At 35.2% G+C, this 21,191-nt stretch overlaps 1 protein-coding gene across 41 annotated transcripts in view; it reads right to left on the bottom strand.

Annotated features, from left to right (window-relative positions):
* ANKS1B (ankyrin repeat and sterile alpha motif domain containing 1B) overlaps nucleotides 1-21,191 on the bottom strand; it is a 1,029,975-nt gene that overhangs the window by 606,971 nt on the left and 401,813 nt on the right. For all 41 annotated transcript variants that reach the window (XR_011534653.1, XR_011534657.1, XR_011534652.1 and 38 more), the window contains one exon: nucleotides 8,734-8,870. Coding sequence is in view for 30 of the 41 variants with exons in the window: in XM_070599947.1 (XP_070456048.1) it covers nucleotides 8,734-8,870 (137 nt within the window). In the remaining 11 variants the exon portion in view is untranslated. The remainder of the gene's footprint in view (nucleotides 1-8,733; nucleotides 8,871-21,191) is intronic.

The following is a 21,191-nucleotide window of genomic DNA, read 5'->3' on the forward strand; positions in this document are numbered from 1 at the left end:
CTATTCATCATGTGGTCCAATAGGTTTCCCTGAATTTAGAGGCAGCAGTAACTGGGGGCTTTTCTCTTTACCCAGTGCAAGTCAACAACAAGTGACCTAATAGGAGGGATGAGATTAGATTTCAAATCTCTGTCTGCCACTTAAGACATTTAAAGCAATAATGCCAACTCTACTTTCTGGACTTCATTTTTGTGTGTGAGGAAGATTGGCCCTGAGCTAACATCTGTGCCAATCTTCTTGTATTTTATGTGGGATGCCACCACAGTGTGGTTTGACAAGCAGTGTTAGGTCTGTGCCTGGGATCCAAAGCTGCAAATCCCTGGCTGCTGAAGCAGAGCACACGAACGTAACTCCTACACCACCAGACCAGCCCAAAGGACATTTTGTTTTTTAAGGAAATTTTTCCCAGAGAAAATTTCATTGAAGTATTCTTACTCAGACTGCCTAGAGATGCTCTAGAGAGAAAGACATGCTAAAGAATGGCATCCATTGAGATTTTTATGCATGTGGTAGAAAAAACCTGAATAATACAAAAGAAAAACAACATTTTAATAAGGTCTGCTGCTGTCAATGGCAGTGTGGGCACAAAATTCAGAGAATTGCTTAGAAAAGGAGATGAAAAGGTTTTTTTACATGTAGAAAGCATCGGTAACAAATAATCTCCCATTTTCTGGTGGATAAATTCAACCAGGATTTCATCAAAAGAAGAGAAATGAGGATGAGTAATATTCAACTGGCATACAATTAGCACAAGCTTTACATAGAATGATGGAGATTTTAGTGATTAATGAAGATACAATCCATAATGAATGCCTTCTGGATTCTGGCTTTTCCCTTCCTGCATTGGGTCAGCCTGACCCAATACTGTGCCATTTATCTTCATTGACTTCTCTCACATCCTGTAGCTCTCTTATGCAGACACCTCTAAGAAATGAAATGCTAGAGGTGGGTATCACCACATATTTAGTCAGCATCATCCTAGGTAGATTCACAAGATTTAGGGAACTTAAAAAGGCTCCCAAATACGCTTCCTAAAAGCCACGGTTGCTATCATTGGAGCCACTCGTGGATGAGACAGCGAGGGTGAGGGGATGTCTCTCAAAGGTCATATTTCAAATGTGGGCAACCATGATTTAATCACCACTATAAAAACAAGTTGGGTAGCTATAGCGCTTTACAATTTACACAGCACAATAGCACATTGTATCTGATTTGAGCTTTACTACGTCCCTGAGAAGTAGGCAAAGCAAATACCATCCTCTCCCTGCTGACAAATTGAGGGTCAGAAAGATTACACAGAGGGTATGTGACAGAAGCATGATTAGAATTTAATTCCCACAAAAAGGCATCTACAAGCAAAATTTTGCATATAATTCCATGACCTTCATAGGCCATCTATAGCCTATCCAAGAATACCAGGTCAAGAATACCAGCTCAAAAATACTTGCCTTTAGAGATACTGATTTAATTGGTCTGTGATAGGGCCCAGGCATTTTTTTAAAAGCTTCCCAGGAAATTCTAATTTGTCAAGGACTACTGGTTGATTAGTGGGGCCATTTACCTCTCTCAATTTTTTTACTTTCCAAATTGTTCATTGTTTCACCTAAGATTATTTTCCATTATGTTTTTATCATTCTGTTTTTAGCCTTCTCCTCTCACTTAACTTTGGTTGCAAGACTCCAAATTACTGAACTTAGTTTTCTTTGGTTGCCATCTATGTTTCTGCTCTTCTTTTTTCCAACCTATATTCTCCTCTCAAACATCACTATCCCTCTGGAATACGAATATTCTATCTTGATTATTTTCTCCCTAATTAGTTAATTAACATTGACCAGAGTTAGGAAACCAGAGTTCTTCCAGTCAATGGCTGTGTAACATTGGGAAAATTATTTAACCTCTCTAAGTCTCAGGCCCACTCAGTAAAATAAAGAAAAAGATACTACCTTGTAGGGTTTTTATCAGAAATAAATGAAACACATGCTCAATAATAGAAATAAATGACTCAATACTCAATAATAAAAATATTTTAAAAGATTAGCTCTTTGAAGATATTTTTATTGCTTATCTATTTTTTGTTGCAACCCAATACAATATTTTGTACTCTTCCTGAGTTATGTGACTCCGCTTTTTACATACCTACTCTCATTTCTAATTTTAAAATTTAGCATATGTATTCTATAACCCCACAGTGCCCAGTAAAATGTTATTCTAGATTTGGTAAGAATTTTATATAACCCCAGTTTATATAATAATGTTCCTTAATAATGAAAGAGAGAGATAATATGGTTTATTATTAAATTACTTTATTATTCGCTCATTAGACAGACAAAAAGTACAGAAGAATATCCAAAATATTTATTTCCTTCAGGTTGAGTTGTCACCTGATCTAGAGTCCATCATGGGTAGGAGTTCAGGAGCACCTCATCTTTCTGCAAATCATCTCCCTTAGTCTGTTGAGAGAACTAGGCTCTCGACTTTTCTCTTTCTTTTCTTTAGGCTTATGGCCTCTTGCTTCTTTTTGATGGGGTCCCTCCTTAGCCCCTCCTTAGCTGTGAAAGAGTGTGGCCTGAAGTTATTTCATTCTGTTGAATTCTACTTAAGATATGATTTAAAGTATGTGGTGGGATCTGGATGATACCAGGAGCACCTCAATACAGTCAGAACTTCCCAATTTTCCAGATTGACTTCCTATTAGCATCCACCCATGTTCATTAAAATATGTTATTATAATGTTCAATACTAAGCATCTATTTGAATGATTTATCTGTGATATTGTGCTAAAATAGTCTCTTTTTCTGCTCCACCTTGGCTCACTTCTCAAATGCCCTCTTCTGTTATGTTAGACTTGATTTGTGACATGAAACAAAAAAAAGGAGTGGAAAAACTCATTCAGCTAAAATTACCACCAAAGGTGCAGCCCAAGAATCTAGTGTTTTAACAACTAGTGCTTTATCCAAAGTGTCTTTTGCATCTAGTAATGCCAGAGTGTTTGAACTTTGGAGCTAATCAGATTTAGTCACTCCACCTATTATAAAATTTAACATTTCTGTCCCCATCGCTCCTGTCTCTCCAGTCAACTTTTAGTCTCATCTTTCCCATTCTCTACAACCAATACTCCTCTCTCTCTTTTGCTAAGACCTTCTTTCTGAAGTATATGTGAAGTTACTTAAAATTCCTGGTTCTCAATTTCCTCATCTATAAAATAAAGATAATAATATCCATTCCAAAAAAACCCCATGAAAATTAGACTATATTATATGCTCAAAAAATCACATTCCTTAAGTGTAAACATTTCCCAGCATTCTATCTTTGGTACTACCTCCCTTCACCATCAAATTCTATAAAGGACTCTAGAAACTTTACCTTAAGCTCCTACCTCTCTCTCCAAAGCTCCACAGCAATATCTCCAATTTGAATACCATGCCTCACACTCAATAAGTTTAAAAAACCAAATTCATCATGCCACCCTCTCCCTCATCAAAATGAACTTCTGCTCAAGTTGCTCCTATATCAATTAATATCATTCCAAAATTCCAGCCAACCAGGCTTAAATAATTACTCATCTTTGACTCTCTTAGACTTAATCCATCTCTCCACACACTAATGCTTTATCCAAAGTGTCTCTTGCATCAAGTACTATACAAAAGGGATAAAACATCATAACCAAGTGGTATTTATCCTGGAAATACAAAGTTGGATTAACATTAAAAAATAAAACAATGTAATTTATCACATCAACAGAACAAAGGAGGAAAAAAATCATATGATCATCTAAGTATATACAGGAAAAAAACTGAAAAACTTCAACACCCTTTTATGCTAAAAACTCTCATCAAACTAGGATTAGAAGGGTACATACAAAAAACTTATAGTTTATACTTAATATTGAAATACTGAATGCTTTTCCTCAAAGATAGAGAATAAGGCAAGCATTTTTGGTTTCACCACCTCCATGAACCATTGCACTGCAGTCACTGTTGTAAGAAAAAGAAATAAAAAGCATAAAAATTAGAAAGCAAAGAATTAAAAAAGTGAAGAAGTAAAACAATCATTATTCTCAGAGGACAGGAGAGAACTCCAAGAAATTTATTTATTTTCTTAAAAAAGTACTATAACTTTTAGATGAAATTATCCAGCTGGCAGGATACAAGGATAATATAAAACACAATTGTATTTCTATATACCAACAACAAACAATTCGAAAGTGAAAGTAATAAACAACACTAAAACATTGTCACCTCATTGAGGAAAGTCTTTTTCCATGTAGGAAAAAAGTGAATCTTAACTCTTACTTCACACCATACAAAAACAATTTGAGATGGATCATAGAACTAAATGTAAAAGCCAGAACCAGAAAGCTTCTATAAAAAAAATATGGGAGCATATATTCACCACCCTGACAAGACACAAAAACCACTAACCATGGAAGAAAAATTGTTAAATTGGATCTCACCAAAATCAAAATATTCTGTTTATTGAAAGTTGCCATTAAAAAATATTTAAACAAGTCATAGACTGGGGAAAAATATTTGCAGTGCATAAGCCTGACAGAGGACCCATATTTTTTGGAATTACAGGAGAACTGATAAAGAATTACTACAAATCAACAATTAAAAAGTTGAACTCCATTAAAAAGATTCGAATAGAATAGTCACTTCTCAAAAGAAGATATAAGAATGTGGAAATAACCACAGGAAAAGGTGCTCAACATCATTAGTCACCAGGAAAATGCAAATTAAAACCATAATGAGAATCTTTTCACACCCATAAGAATGGCTAAAATACAAAAATTAAAAAGTCTAATACACCACATGTTTGCAAGAATATGGAGAAACTGAAATTCTTACCCATTTCTTTTGGGGATTATAAAATGAAATAAGTACTTTGGAAAATTCTTGAGAAGTTTCTCATAAAGTTAGCTACTTATCTACCTTAATTCCACTCTTTGCTATCTATATTAAAACACATATTTATAAAAAGACTTGAACATGAATATTCACAGCATATTAATTCATAATAGCATACAACAGGAAACAACACAAGTATCAATCAACAGGAGAGTAGAAAACCAAGTGATACTATATTAGTCTAATAGAATACTACTCAGCAAAGAAAGGAACATGAGTGAATCCCAAAAACATTACATTTGAGTGAAAGAAGCCAGACACTGACATACACAAAACACACACACACACTGTAGGATTCCATTTATATAAAGTCCAAGAATAGGCGATCCTAATCTATGGTGATGAAAATCAGAAAGAAGTTGCCTCTGAGGGAGAAATGCGGGAAATTAATTAGAAAGGGGCATGAGGCAACTTTCTGGGGTGGTGCCAACGTTCTATATCTTGCTTTGAGTGGTGGTTACACCTACATACACAAAGGTCAAAATTCATCAAATTGTATTTTATTCTTCAATTAAGGGGAAAAAAAGGTACTTCACCAGGAAAACGTTAAAAAAACAAAAGCCATTACAAGAAGCACATAATTATTTAGTAGAAAGAGGAAAACTGGTATGTCAATAGACTTACCTAAAATTTTTTTCAAATGTATTATTTTTTCAAGTATTTTCAAGTACTTTTTCAAGTTTAAAAATAATTTTATTTTCAAATATAAGTAAATGAACCTAGCCTTGTGAATTCATCTAAATAGAGAAACTCAGACTTGTGTGTTAATGTACTGGAGAGAAACAAAGAGAAACCAGTAGCATATAAATATTTCAGTCTCTGTGAATTGCAAATAGAATGCTTCACAATCTGGAGAATTTTAAGACATGAAAGAGCCCAAAGAAGCAAAGGTAAAAAGATCAAATACGGGATGCAGAACTAACAGCTGTGACTTAGTGAGTTAATAAATATGCTGAACAAAATCAAACCCAACAAAGCACTGCAAGTCTGTAGCTTCCAAGTAATTAACACACTAATCAGAAACACATGAGATGTATAATCAGCCCTACTTCATACTGAAAGCGAGGACTCCTTGGTTACAACACATATTCCCCATTTATAAGTAGAGTTATGAAAAGTAGACCAGATAAAGGCATACATGAGGCAAAGGAGAAGTAACCTAACTTTCTCTACCTAAACGCTAACTATCTGCAGTGAATGAGATGAAAGTTCTGTTTTTATCTCTCTCTTATTCTATATCATTCTTTTCACAAGACTGAAAACACCTAATAATAACCAGGCAAAAATGTAAATTCGTAAATAAGGGTTGCATTTACACTTTTATTTTCAAGGCTCATCACCAGTTTTAAGAGTGAAATTATCATTTCAACCATATTATTAATTTTTAATTAGTAAATGAAAAAAAAATGTCTGAATACCCACAATTCAGTCTAACTTCACATTTCTTGCACTTCCAGACAGAAAGCCAGAATTAGCAAACACTTCAGAGGATTAAACTTTTGATCAAAATATAGGCTCTTATATAAGCTAACCAATAATTATCTTTTCTTTGGAACAGTTATCTTTCAACAATGTGCCATCCCTGACACACCTGTGATTTGTCAGAACACACCAGGGAGTCCCCCATTTATCCTTCTAGCTGTCCCCCATACATACTCTCTAGTCCCAAAACCTTCTTCTGAAATCACATGTCCTACCCCAATACTCCCTCATAATTACTTCCACTTGACTTTTCTATTCCCTGCTCTCCACAACAAACGAAGAGGCCCAGGCGATCAGAACTCATAGGGAGAAATAAATAATGCACCAAAGGTTCTGAGGTTAAAGGAAGAGTAGCCCAATTGAGGTTACATACCTCAGCTGTTATTGTTTTATTATATATATACTTACAGGCTGCACTGGTTCTAATTTAAATACTATCATACTTAGTTTCCTGACTTTCTAACTTCAGTTTTTCCTTCCTAAATCATCATTATGACATCTGAAAAAGGAACGTGGGGTCAGTAACCTTCATAAACACTTAGATAGAAGAAAGGAATGGAATCAAGATGGAATTTCTAGTTTTAATACTACCTCTAGTTTTATTCAAAGTACAAAACAAACTAAAATAAAACAGAACATTCAAAGAAGGATTTATGAAGTAAGGTCCCTTAGAGTTGATTAGATTACAGATATGTAGAAAGGAATCTGCTTTTCATTCACTGAATGATCAAATGCATATACATTAGAGAATTTATGTTGGTAGAATTTATGTAGGTATGTTTAGTAATGGATTATATTAACATATATAGGATAACTTCCTAACTAAATAGTTAAAAATGCTGGAAATGTAATAGCTGCACAAAAACACCAGCAACATATTCAAATAATGAGAGAACCAATGATAATAAATGTGACATTTAGTGTCTAAATCTGGGTTTAGTGAGATTTCTTTCCTGAAACAAATGGACTAGATCAAATTTCCCTGAAAAGGAAAAAGGGATCTTTAAAGACATTTTCCACCTCTCCATGTTAGGACACTTTGTGAAATGTTACCTGTGCCTAAATGAACCTTTAAGTTCCATCCTCATAAAGACGTTGTACAACCTCATGAGGATTTTTCTAACCTCTGAGCAGGACTGAAGGAAACAACTATTATACTAAAGAAAAGAAAGGAAGTTTGAATCAGTTGCACAACCTAGCCCCTTTGGAATGTCAATATCCTTATGCATAACACTATATACATTCCCTTGAAATCGATGAAGGTTAAATGAAACAATTTATATGAAAGTATTCTATAAACAGTAGTGGATATGTAAAGTTGAAATCCCATTTTATTGATGAAGATGATTATAATAAAAATAATCCAAAATAAGTTATAGTAAAGAAGGTGAGACTTACACCAAAAATTGCTCATTTAGACCAAAATAGACTTAAATAAATAGATACATTTGTCCTACAAATTGTCTCAAAGGATTTGTTCATACTCTATATCTAAGTAGATAGTGAATGACATTGATTGGATCCAAAGTCCCCTTCTCTTGGATTTTATGAGGCCCATTCAGAATGAGCCAGGTTGAGAACACCATCAATTCCATGTTCTGAGTCCATCTGTTGACAAAAATATAATGCAAACAGCTTTATAAGTGCTATTTTCAATGAAATATCACAGAACAGCTTGTCCCAATGATATTTCTAAAGCTTGCCTGAAAACCGCCTACTGGGAAATCCAACTGAAAGAGAAGAGGGAAGAGAAGGAAACCCATACAGACAAGTGACAGAGATGGAAAGAAAGAAAAAAAACAAAAACAAAAACAAGGGGTAAAGAGAGACTATGTTGAGAGAAGTGAGCTCTGGAGGAAAATAAGGAGCAACGAGAGGTGCAATATCAAACACAGACAAAATTAGTTAGAAACCATAAGGAATAGAGAATTTAAAGAAAATATATAAAAACAACTGAGGTTGAAGGATACAGAAGTGATCATAAATAATGTAGCATGTCCAGAGAAATGAAGCCCAAAGGAGCAGAAAACATGTAACAGCTCAATAATTGGAATGTAATTATTAAAATGCTGTGAGAGGAAAATGATGTGAAATTGCCCTTTTTCTATGCTTCATTTGTTTATTCATGTAACATACAAATTCATTTTTCCAAAAGCTAACACAGATTTTAATGTCTATCATCAACTCCAAGGGAAGGAAAGATCCTCTTCCAAATCCCTTCTTTTAACCTAAAAATCCATATACACATCATAACATAGCCCAGGCATTGCAATATCAGTTGTGCATGCCCTGATTCAAAAATAAAATACATGATAGCGCAGATGATGTCATTCTGGGCACTTACCTGGGGTCGAATAACTTTTACAATATTTTTGAGGGCAGTGTCAGGGGACGGAGGTGAGCAGTCAGGTGTTGGGCCTGTTGAGCTGTTTCTATGGTTACTAGTTCCTGGAGCAGTAATTGCTACCTCAGAAGCATTATCTGTGAATAAAAATAGAACTGCCATGAACCTAATCACTCAGTTTACCTTTTCAGACCTGAAATTACTTTCGTGAACATGAATTGAGATTTCAACTTAAAACTGGTACCAATTACAAGATCATAATGAGGAATATGCTCAGCAGTGTATTTTAAAGATAATGTTTATTTAATGCTTTGTTTTCTTTTAGAGTGGTAGATATCACCCTTGTAATAGTCCAGGAAGGAAGAGTATTATTATTCAATTCATAGCGATAGATCATCCAGCATAGCTGTTAAGACTGCCACTATCATATGTATGACAAAATTTTACCTTAACTAAAAAAATATGATTTTTATATGATTGAGCTAAGTTTTCTCCACAATCTTTCAAAATTGATCTTTATTAAAGTAAAAGTTTAATATCTCCCTAATTCATAAGACCCCAATTCAAGCCTCCTTAAAGCATTTTTCCCAGAAACCCCTCAAACTATAGAAAAGCATCCCAGTAAATTAACCTTGATGAAAAACTGACATTTGTACAAAATGGTTTTATAATGTGGACAAACATAGAACTATCAACCCCAGATAAACATATATCCCCCTATATGGTCAAAAGTAAGTGAATGAAATTTCAAAAATTTAAATTAATCTTCCATTATGTTCAGTATTGGGAGAGAGAAATAAAGAAAGGGATGACTTTAAAATCAGCAACATGTGTAACATTTTCTTCTTAAATTTATATCAAAACAAAATAACACCAAAGATGCAGTTTTGGTATGTTTAAAAGTACTTGGAAAAGGATGGAAAATGTTCTACAAATAACCCTTGCTAGCACATAGAAAGTTATATTATTTTAACAATTTGGCAATCCTCTATACAGCTTTTTATGGAAACTGTTACAAGATCAAACCTGTATAAAATTTACTTCCCTGTTATGTTTTTAATTAGTTCCCAATACAGTTAGTTGACAGTTGAGCTGATGCAAAAAGACTGAGACTGCTAATTCTTTACAGACCAGCAAGTTTCTCTCTTCCATGGCCCTTGTCTACAATCTCAAGTGAAAAGCAGTATTTGTAAAGGCACCTTTTGCTCATCAAAAGCAAGAGGATGAAAACTCTACCTACCACATAAAAATATAATTCAGGGAATCCAGAAATAGTCTCATGAAACAAAAAATACAAGTGTGACGTTGAATTAAATGGATCACTTATAAAATAAATCTTAAAAGTGTCCAGAACTCAATCTTTGACTCTGGTTTAATAGATAAGGTGAGATTTGAAACAGCATCTCAAGAATAGGCAGGGTTCTGAATAATAGCAGTTTGTGGGGATGGTCTTCTGAGTAGGATGGAATAATATGAGTAAATATTAAAACAAAAACAAAACATCAGTCAATGAGCCAATGACAAGATGCCCTGATTCTCTCCAATTTGTCCCTTCCTTCTTTCATTCATTCAACCATATATCTCAAAACATTCATCTGGGGGCAACTATGTGTCAGGTATCAAGTCTACCTTCTAAGGTTAAATTAAAAAGAATCTCTAGCCAGGGATTAGCAGGTAGGGAATGATGAAAGGTGGAGCACAGAGGATTTTTAGGGCAGTGAAACTATTCTGTGTGATACAATACTGGTGGATAGATGTAATTATACATTTGTCCAAACCCATAGAATGTATAGCACCAAGAGTGAGCCCTAATATAAACAATGGACTTTGGGTGATAATGATGTGTCAATTTGGTTCATTGATTGTAACGAATGTACCACTCTGGTAGGGGATGTTGATGGGGGCGGGCTGTGCCTGTAGAGGGGAAAGGGGTGTATGGGAGCTCTCTGTACTTTCTGCTCAATTTTGCTGTGAATCTAAAACTGCCCTAAAAAATAAATTCTATTAAAGGTTTTAAAAATTTCTGCCCTTGAGAAGTATACAATCAAATGTGGCATCAGACATGCAAACAAGTTATAATACAATGTAACTTGAGAATTGATAACAGGTAAATGAAGCATGATGAAAAAACAGAAGGAGGAGCAATCAGACTGTGCCTGGAAAAGAAGACAATTGTCAAAGGCTTCAGTTTTCAGGCAAGAAAGCTGGAACAGAACATAAAACATAAGGGCATGAAGGCACAAAAAGCACAGATGAAGCTGTTATCTCATGTTTTGAAGAAGTTGGAGATAAGTTAAGATGAGATAAGATAAGTTTATTAACATATAAGTTTATACTTAATTCTGTAGGCAAGAGAAATATTGAAGATATTTAAGCAGGGAGTGACATAGTAATAATAATAGCTAATGTTCATTCGATTCCAATGAAATAACGTTAGACTTTATTCTCCTTGTCATTTATCATTTATTCTCTCATTTGTACTTTTCATTGTTGTCTCTCTGTGTTACATTCTGAGTCATTTCTTATACTCATTTTCTATTTTATTGGCTCTTTCTTCAGCTGTTTCTAGCCTGCTATCAAACCATTTTCTTAATTCCAATTATAGTTTTCACCTCTAAAATTTCTATTTGGTTCTTTTTCAAATACACTATGTCACCATTTGGCATTTTACAGTTCCCTAAAAACATTTTCAAGCTTACTTTTATTTACTGGAAAGCGGCAGGTATAGTTGTTTTGTTTTTTTAAATCTGTGTCTGATAATTCCAGTATCTAAAGTCTTGATGGATCTATTTCTGTGTCTCCGGTTCTCACTCATGGTATCCTGTTCTATTGTCTGTCTCATCTTCAATTCTGTGCTACTTGTTATTGAACTTTTTGCTAGAACAAGACATATAACATTAAGTATAACTCTTTGTATTTTAGTAACTGTTAATTCAAAACAGCATGCAAACTTGCATTCTAATACCAGATGGTGAAGACTGTGGAAAACTTGCCTGTTCAATGTTAGACTATTTAACCTCTCTGGATTTCAGATTCCTTACCTTTAGAAGTAAGGATGACAAATTACTATCCTGTAGGGTTTATATATGCAGATAAATTGCGAGAATACATATGAAAAATGACTAGTGCATTATCATATACATAGTATAGGTTTAATAAATTTGAAGGGTTTTTTCCCTATCAAAACAAATATCATCAGAACTAAAATAAAATATGGAAGAGAAAAGCAAAAAGATAAATAGTAATGCTTTGTAGATAACACATCTAGAGTAATGACTGTGGGTACTTGGGTAGGGTTTGAGACCAGTATATTTTAGCTGGTAACACAAATTGGTAGAGACAGAATTTAATTCCAGGAATAAGAGATGATCTCTTGAGGAATGATTCACTGCAAAGGCTGGCCCTGTTGACTGCCTTTGTATCAAAGGCAGAAAAACTCCTGGATAGTCCATGCAGACCGTAAAGCAAAAGCTTCTTGAATGTTTCTCATAAGTCATTTTATACACAGTACAAGATAGAGGATAATCAAGTACTAAATTATTTAGAAAAGACCATAAGTGTCTCCATGTTCTGAATCCATGATCTGCACCATTACACAGATAATTTGATTTTATACTACCTTGCATTGTCCATTATCTCTTCCAGACTAGGTTGTATTTTCACAGAGATTTATATTTCCCTTATCCCCTCCATAGCTCTTAGTTCAATGCAATCCTTTAAAAATACTAAGTGAAATAAAGCGAATAAAGCAAAACCTATGTGTCAATGACAACCATCACAAGTGCCCTTAATTACATGGAGAAAGGTGATCTGGCTTTTATAATTCCATGGTCCTTTTGGAGAAAATCCAAATAAGAAGCATATTCTGGAACATACATAAGAGTCTGAGGAAACTGATTTATTCCTAAAATATCCTTTATTATATTTTATTAAAAAAATACCAATTATCCAGTGGACTTTGTAAAATGACAGCCTTTGTCCAAGATAGTTTTACATAGTCAATCTACATTTCACACCTGCAGCTACAAAACATTGCTGATGAAAAGGAAATGAGGTGTGTAAAAACTGCTTAAAGAAAATTACTGAATTCACTTGCAATTTCAGAATGAAATGAAAGACATCTTTTAGTCAGATTCCCTTACTATGCATTAGATTATGCATTATTACTGACAGTTTCCTCTACAATAACAAGCTTAGGAAAAAACTTCTAGTTTACTTGAGCTTTTAGAAGAAAAGTATTCTATGAATACAAAATAATTCATGTGCAATGTTACAGCGTAGAATTTTGACATCATTCTCTAGCATGTACCTAACAGTTACAATACACCAAAGACCATGCTAGTTGCTATGTGGCTGACAGATAGGACTGAGATTACTTCTAGCTGGGGATTCAGGAAAAGTGTCAGGGGAAGACATGATGATTAAGTAGCTCTCTGACAGATTACTAAAATTTAGACATGAAGAAATGGGTGGGAAGAGCATTCCAAGGGTTGAAAGTATGATGAGCAAAAGGTAGAGATGAGGAAGAGTTAGGCACATTTGTGGAATAAGGAAGAGTTCATTGTGAATAGAATATTCACAGAGGAAATACTAAGGAATGGAGGGCCATAGACAATGAATTTGGGCTTTGGAATCAGACAAACCTAAACTGAAATCCTGGCATATTTAACCTCAGTTTCCTCATTTGTGAAACAGTGATTTTCTCACAGTCTTGTAAGGATAAATGAGGTATGTGTGTATGAATGTGTGCGTTGAACATATTGCTTGGCACATAGTAAGAGCTCAACAAAAGTAGCTATTGCTATTATCATCATATATATGCATATATTAGTAATAAGTATAACTAGATAGGTGGCTTGTGGTGTTATTGTGGAAAGTCTTGAATATAACACTAAGTAATCATCAAGTAAGTATTTAATAATTATTCATCTACCAATTCATGAAGTTCAATTTTTAATTGTTGACCTTAAGCCAGGGATTAGCAAACTTTTTCTGCAAAGGGCCAGATAGTACATATCTTAAGCTCCGTAGGCTATATGGTCACCTTCATAACTACTCGACTCTGCTGTTGTAGCACAAAAGCAACAATAGACAATATGTGAACAAAAGGTGTGGCTGTATTCCACGAAAACTTTATTTACAAAAACAAGTGTGGACCAGATTTAGCTGGTAGGCCATAGTTTGTGGACTTCTGTCATAAGTACTTCCCACGGGAATGTTTCTGCTCTTAGGGTGTTATACTATATTATACATTTACTTTTCCATGTTCATATTATACATGGACATTCTTCTCACCACATAATTGCAAACTAAGGTTTTCATTATGCAAGTAAAAATATATTTATCATTTGTACAAAAAATAACATTATATGTAACACAAAGGCAGTGACTTGTATACAATGTGTTCAATAGATGCACATTGGATGGATAAATAAATGAATGAATAAAACCAACTGAATCTTTTGATTCTAAAGCAACTTGGTTTTAGTAATGGCCCATGACCACCATTTCTGGGAGAGGCAGTATAAAAATCACAAGTAAAATAGTCCTAATATCTTCTGTTTCAATATTTTCAGGGAGAAAGTGTTCACTATGTACCAGGTGAGGAAGCTGATATTTAACAATTCCTTTAGAGAATTATTTGATATCCCAAATAGTTAATGCATTTTACTTTCTCCTAGCAATGGTTTCTTAAGAATTAGCAATTCTTTTAAAATTATTGAAAACTGAAACACTTGAAACTAATTACTATCACCAACAAGAGCTTTACATATTCAATAATCTTGATCAAGCAGCTACTTTACCAGCTAAAATCTGTGGTAGGCGGCTTCTAAGATGGTTCTGATAGATCCCTGCCTCCTGGTACTCATGCTTTTGTTAAATTTTCACCCCTGGAGTGTGAGCTGAACTTGTTGATAGGCTTCTACACAAATAAATACAGAAGAGTGATGGGATGTCACTTCTGGGATTAGGCTATAAACAGACTGTGGCTTCTGTCTGGGTGTGTTCTCGTGCTCTCCATCTCTCAGATCTTTCGCACTGAGGAAAGCACATAACCACACTGTGAACAGCCTTTTGGAGAGGCCCACATGGCATTGTGAGGACATAAAACCCTCAGTTAAACAGCCCAGCCAGAAATGAAACTTGTCAACAACCACATGAATCAGCTTGGAAGTGGATCTTTGAGGCCCAGACAAGCCTTAAAATGACTGCAGTTCTAGCCAACAGTTTGACCTGCAGCCTCAGAGAGATCCTGAGCAAGAAATATCTGCCTAAGGCCCGTTTGGATTCCTGACCCACAGAAGCTATGAGAAAATAATTACCTGTTGTTTTCAGCCACAAGTTTTGGGGTAACTTGCAATGCAGCAGTAGGTAACTAATAGGTTAGGTGTTTGGCTAACATTTATAACATAGCCAATATGTTAGATATTTGGGCTATAATGCTAAATAGATTCCCAGCCTTGTTTTGAAGCTGCTGACTACTTAATGGAAAATATAGATGGGGAAATATAGAATTACAAAACTGTGTTATTCATGCTATATGTCAGGCGCTATGAGAGCACAGAAGAGTAAGCCACTAACTGATTAAGGGGACCAGGGTGGGGAGTTAGGTTATGGGTAAAAAGAGAAAGTAAAGAAGAAAGATTTAATCACAGCCTTGAAGGATGAGCGTCATCACACACTCAAGGAGGAAGAAGCATTCCAAACAAAGAAAATAGAATATGCAATGGGGCAGAAGCATGAAAGAACATTACGCCTTTGGGGAACTATAAATAGCTCAGCCTGGCCAAAGCAGAGGATATATGTGGAAAGTGAATGGAAATGATGTTGGCAAGATAAAGTATTAAGATGAAAGTTGGAAAGGTGTATGAAAAGAAGAGAAAACAAAATTGACTTTGCAAAAGGTGGAATTTTTCTATTAAAAAAAAGTCAGGAATATTGCATTTCTAAAATTGTTTTCCTCGAGGCTATTGTCAAATACTATTTTCATCTATAAAAAGAACAGGCTATACAGCTATTTTAAAATTCTCTACATGGAAGAGGCCACATTTGTGGGCTGAAAGGTGGAATGATTGACCAGTAACTTGAAGCCCTCATTCAGCATTTGAACTCCAATCTGTAAAGATCTTTAGTCTTACCTACACCAGAAAAGTTCTTCTAAAGAGCCAACAATTCCAGGGCTGAGAGGACATCAAAGAGCCAAGGTCTCAATTCAACCATGTAAAGTAGCCCCATGAATAGACTGTGGTAGGACAGTACTCTCTATCCCCTCATTCTCATTCCTTCCCATTCTTCAACCACAGCAGGGAGTGGGTCTTTTAGGATAATTAGGACAACTATATAATCAGAATTATGCTGTAATTTGTGAGCAATATTAGTAGAAGAAAGGCTTCTATGTCTTATAGATTCTGTACTCTGAAGAAGCTCAAGGACTGAAGAGGAATTCAGGCAGTCACTGGCAGTAGAATTTCACTATCCTCCTCTTAGGATGGTTCCAAGAATGACAATTCTTTGGCCTTGGCTAGCAAGATGGAATAGTTTCCTGGGGCAATGCTTAGTAAAGAAAATGAAAGACAGAGGGAGGCCAGAGGTGATGGGCCCCCTCCCAAGGCTGACTTATGGACTGAAGTTTAGGCTAATGAAGAAAGTAAAAAAAAAATAAAATAAAATAAAATATTTGGCCTCACCTTGGCAATTCATGGATTCTCTTGTTTTGCTTATATATTTATGCTTCAATTCTCACCTAGATTTCTGTTCTCCAGGATTTATTTCTTGGCTTTGAGCCCCACTTTTGGTTTCAGGCTTTCCCTTTGGTCTTGACAACAAATTCCTTTTTCTGGTTTTACTCTCAGTGGTTCCTAGTATTCATCTCCTATATCTTTCAGCTTATTCCAAAATGGTATTTACTCCAAGCTGACCAAGACACACTCTAGCACTATCTTGAAGACCTGAACCCCTCCTAAGCAGACACTGACTTCCTATTAAGGGAAGTTAGAAAATGAACTTGCTAAAACGCCAAATGAAAGAATCATAGTAGTTGGAGGTGAAAATGACATTTACCCTTCCATACTAGAGGCCTCAGTTCCAAGATTTTCACATTCACATATAAATGAGTCTAATATCATCAGATTCTGCTGTAGTCTGTGCTAACATATATATCACTTATTGAGCTTCTATTTCCTCTCTTATGTTCCTCAAAGCCTTGCACATGTTTCCTGATCTTGCTTTCCAGCCCCAGCCTGCCATCATCTTGGAGCCTTCAGTTTCTTTGTAGATGTTCAGCAGTCACCTAAGCCTCAGAGTGTTCTGATTTCTAGTCATGTGATCTTTGCCTTAATTCTATTCAGGTTCCCATGTCTAAGGCTTACCCATGTACTTCGTTATGAACAGCAACTGCTTCATAGGGGCATTATAATCTCTAAGAACCTATTCTATAGACAGAATATCCAATTATTTCCCTTACTCATGCCACACCTGTTGTTCAACCCCACTGAGACCTATAATCCTTTTATCCACATAATTTCATTCAATCTATCAACTCTTTCTATCTTCACTTGTTTACTTATTCGGCTTCGACATAATGGTCCATCATTTAATAATTCTCTTGCCAATAACTATATTCATTCCTTTTGTCATTTTACCACACACTCCAAGCAAAACCCTAATCCTATTTGCTATTAAGTAAGGTATTAAGTTGATACCTTAATGTGCCACCCAAATTCCCCTTTAGATCTGAAAGATTTATTCCCCTAGCTGTTTGAAGTGTTGCTGGCAGACAGTCTTCACTCATCTGCCCACTTTGGAAACTGCCTCGGCTGAACAGAACTGCCTGACCCAAGGTCACACCCCCTTCCAGGAGCAGCCTCCTTCCAACGTCTCTTAACAGAGGAGTATAAAGGCCCTGCCTGGTCACCAACTTGGGATGATTTTGAAGTGATTTTGAAGGACTATCCCAGTTTCAGAGTTCCCTGGGGAGTCTTTGGAGGGCTATATTAAGAATTCATCGCAAGCTAACCTCTCCTTCTGCCCTGTCCTGCTTCCCTTCCACATTCATTGCTTTTAAGAGCACTCTTAATTGATCTCCTGTATGCCAATCTCCATAACAGAGTCTTCTGCCTGGTGAATCCATCCTGGATTGAACTCAATCTAATTGTTCTCCATGATCTCCTTTGCAATTTTTTTCAACAATCAGGTACTAATCACTGAGAAAGAAAAGCCATTCAGCTGCTATAAATTAATGTTATCAAATGATTTGATATGCTCTTACAAATCATTTCCTGTGGTAAAAAAGCCACTCCAATAGAAAAATGGACCAAAAACCAACAGGCACTTCACAAAAGTACAAATAAATGTATAAACCTTCTTCTCAACCTTTGCTTAAAACATCATATAGGAGTGTATGGTTGACATACAATCTTCTGGTTTTGTTTTGATTTAATTAATGTGAAAACAAAATATTCACATGGCTAAATATTCAAACGGCATAATATGGTACATTATGATAAGTGAGCCCAATTCCATCCTAAGGTACCACACCCTGCTCCATTTTGTTGTGAGTTCTTGCAGGAATTCATATGCAAAGACTGGAAAATCATATGCATTTCTATGTGTGTATGTGTCTCAACACAAGCCATTTTCTTACACGAATGGAAGCATATGTACTTAAGATATCAGTCTGCATTGGTCTTATCCAGGCTTCATTTTACGTCCCTACCCTACTTTTTTTTTTCTACCTTGCCTTCTCATTTTTGGATTTTATGTTTCCTTTTAATTGATCAGGTAATTGAGCTGTAATTAACATAAAACGTCCCTTTAACTAGGTTAAGCAATGAGGACACTGATGATTCCACATAACAGAGAGTCTAGGATCAGGGTGGCTCCAGGTGCCGAATGCAGGAGCTCTGGCTCCTCTTTTCTGTGGCTCTCCTGGCTGTGCTCTCTCCCATATGATGCGTCATCTCCAGGCTAGACCCAAGATGACTCAGCATCTTCCAGTATTGTATCAGAAACGATACTATCAAAATGAAGAAGGTCATCTCTTCTGTGTGTGTTTTTTAAGAATCTTATTAGTGAGATATGTATCAAATGTTGATGTCCAACCCAATCACTAAGAAGAGTTTGCTTAGACTAATGAGCACTTGCTCCCTGGAAAGTGGGCTAGAGACCACCCTCTGGAAATGCATGGCCAAGTAGAGGAGGGTATCTCCTTAAAAAATCAGGATTCTGCTACAAAATAGGAAAGGGATAGAAGGGTGGGGGATGCCAAGGAATAAATATTAGGTGGGCAATCACGAGTGTATACTAGACCTCATAAGATTTCTGTCCTTTCTACAATATGACAGGAGTGTAAATAAATATATACTGACACATTCAAATTTATTTTTTATTACGTTCTCCTTTCCTTCCAGGCCCTCCTCTCTTCTCTTTTTCCCCCACATTTTTACAAGCTCTTCATGATCTGATCCCTCTTACCTCTCCAGCCTCCATATTTTTTACACAAACTTATTTTTTGGCCTGGAATATCCTTCTGGCCTTGATTTGTCTCAGGTAAAGAATCATCCTCTCAAAGAGGACTCCCTTGGAACACCTAGTATGAGGATGGAAGGAGAGAAGAGTATAACGAAGAATAAGTATGAAAGTGCAAGTGTGAGTTAAGTTCCCCTCCAATATGGTCCTGTAGCATCCTGTGCACCTGTTACATTGACTATCACCTGTTTGTGTGTTCTTCTTTTACTAGACTGTAAGTTCTTTCAAGGCAGACACAATGTGTCTAATCTGTCTTTATTATAGAAGGATTCATTTTATTAAGAGTCAGGACTCAATTTTTGAATAGTCAGAGTATCATGGACCAAACAATATTTCATGTATGTTTTTAAAATGTGTTCCATATTATTTACTTATTATCTATGATAGATTTGCACAGTACTGGCAAGAAAAAATTTTCAAATATTCAGAACTTAGCAAAGAAGTTAAATGTCCAACTAAAATAAGTTTAAATTTAATTAATGCCCACTGTATTTAATATTCTATAATTTTATTCTAACAGAAAAATATTATTTGTAAAAAAGTTTGCATAGAAAGGTAGAGAAATCTTGATAAAATTTCCTAAATTGTAGGCAAGCACTTATAATCTAAAGATATGAACCATTGGTCTTATTCTCATTATGGTATGCAATATCAGTCGGGATTATTAAGTATTAGGCATTAAATAGCCTACAAATTCTTGTTCATTTCACAATCACTGATCTCAGAAAAGCATAATCATTATAAAGAGGATTTCAAAAGTAGGAGTGACTTTATATCTTTCATTTCTTAATATGGCGGAAGAAAACGGATAGTAGATCATCACATCATGGTTAGTTTTGTTATGGAGTTTGGTTTTCCTCTTAATTACTATTACACTTCAATCTAAATAAATCTATCTTAATTACTATTACACTTCAATCTAAATAAATTTATCTTAATTACTATTACACTTCAATCTAAATAAATTTAGATTTCATGTCAAACTTTGACCTTTTTGGAAAGTCTTGATTCTTTCACTAGTAAGCAAAATTCCTACCCGGGAAAGCTGTCAATTCCTCAATTCCTCTAGTTTTTCATACATGTGACTATAGTTTACTAGATTACTTCTTTTACCTGCCCACAGCAAGATGTGTGTTACTACTAACGTGTGTGCACATAGGCACACGCACAATACAGTTCTGAGGAAAGATCTGTCATGTAAACTAGAAGTGCTATTTCACAGAATTAATGGTTTTTATTCAAAACGTCAGTAAGTTCTAGGAAATTGGATGGAAATCACCAACTATATAAAGAGAGTTTTGTTTTAAATCTGCATTAGCCAGGAACCCATATTTACTTTTGTTATCTGATATTTTGGTGCAAAATATGGCCACAAATTAGTCTTACTCTATTACCATTATCTGAACATGTATTTCCTTTGATATGCTATCATGCTCCTCATATTCATGATTACAGACTACACATATTGAGGGAGAATATGTTGCATGGAGTTACAATTTGTTGAGTTATACTTTGGAAAAAGTTAGATTGTATTTCATATGCTTTCATAAATCAGATTGAAATGTCTCAGGATTCCCAGAAAGTAAATGAGAACCAAAGTATTATTTAATCCTACTCATCTCTCCTTCTCTTTTATACTCACAGCAGGAGTAAAGCTTAACTGAGAGCAAAGATTTCATCTTTTCCTATTCTAGAAGTAATTCTATGTTCACACTATTGTCTTCATTTCTTCCTTATTGAAAAGTCTCTCTATCCAGATGATAGTACCAGAAACAGAGATGAATTTTCTTCAGTCCCATTGCCTACAGATATTTTCAAATACCATTAATCCTAACACTACTAAGGTCCTTTAAAGGCTGCTTTCCTATACATATTCTTTTACTAAACTGTTCAGATTCAGTAAGTTGTTCATATGTCCCTGTAAAATCAGT

Source organism: Equus przewalskii, chromosome 29 (genome assembly GCF_037783145.1).
Source record: "Equus przewalskii isolate Varuska chromosome 29, EquPr2, whole genome shotgun sequence".
In the NCBI taxonomy this organism is placed as follows: Eukaryota; Metazoa; Chordata; class Mammalia; order Perissodactyla; family Equidae; genus Equus; species Equus przewalskii.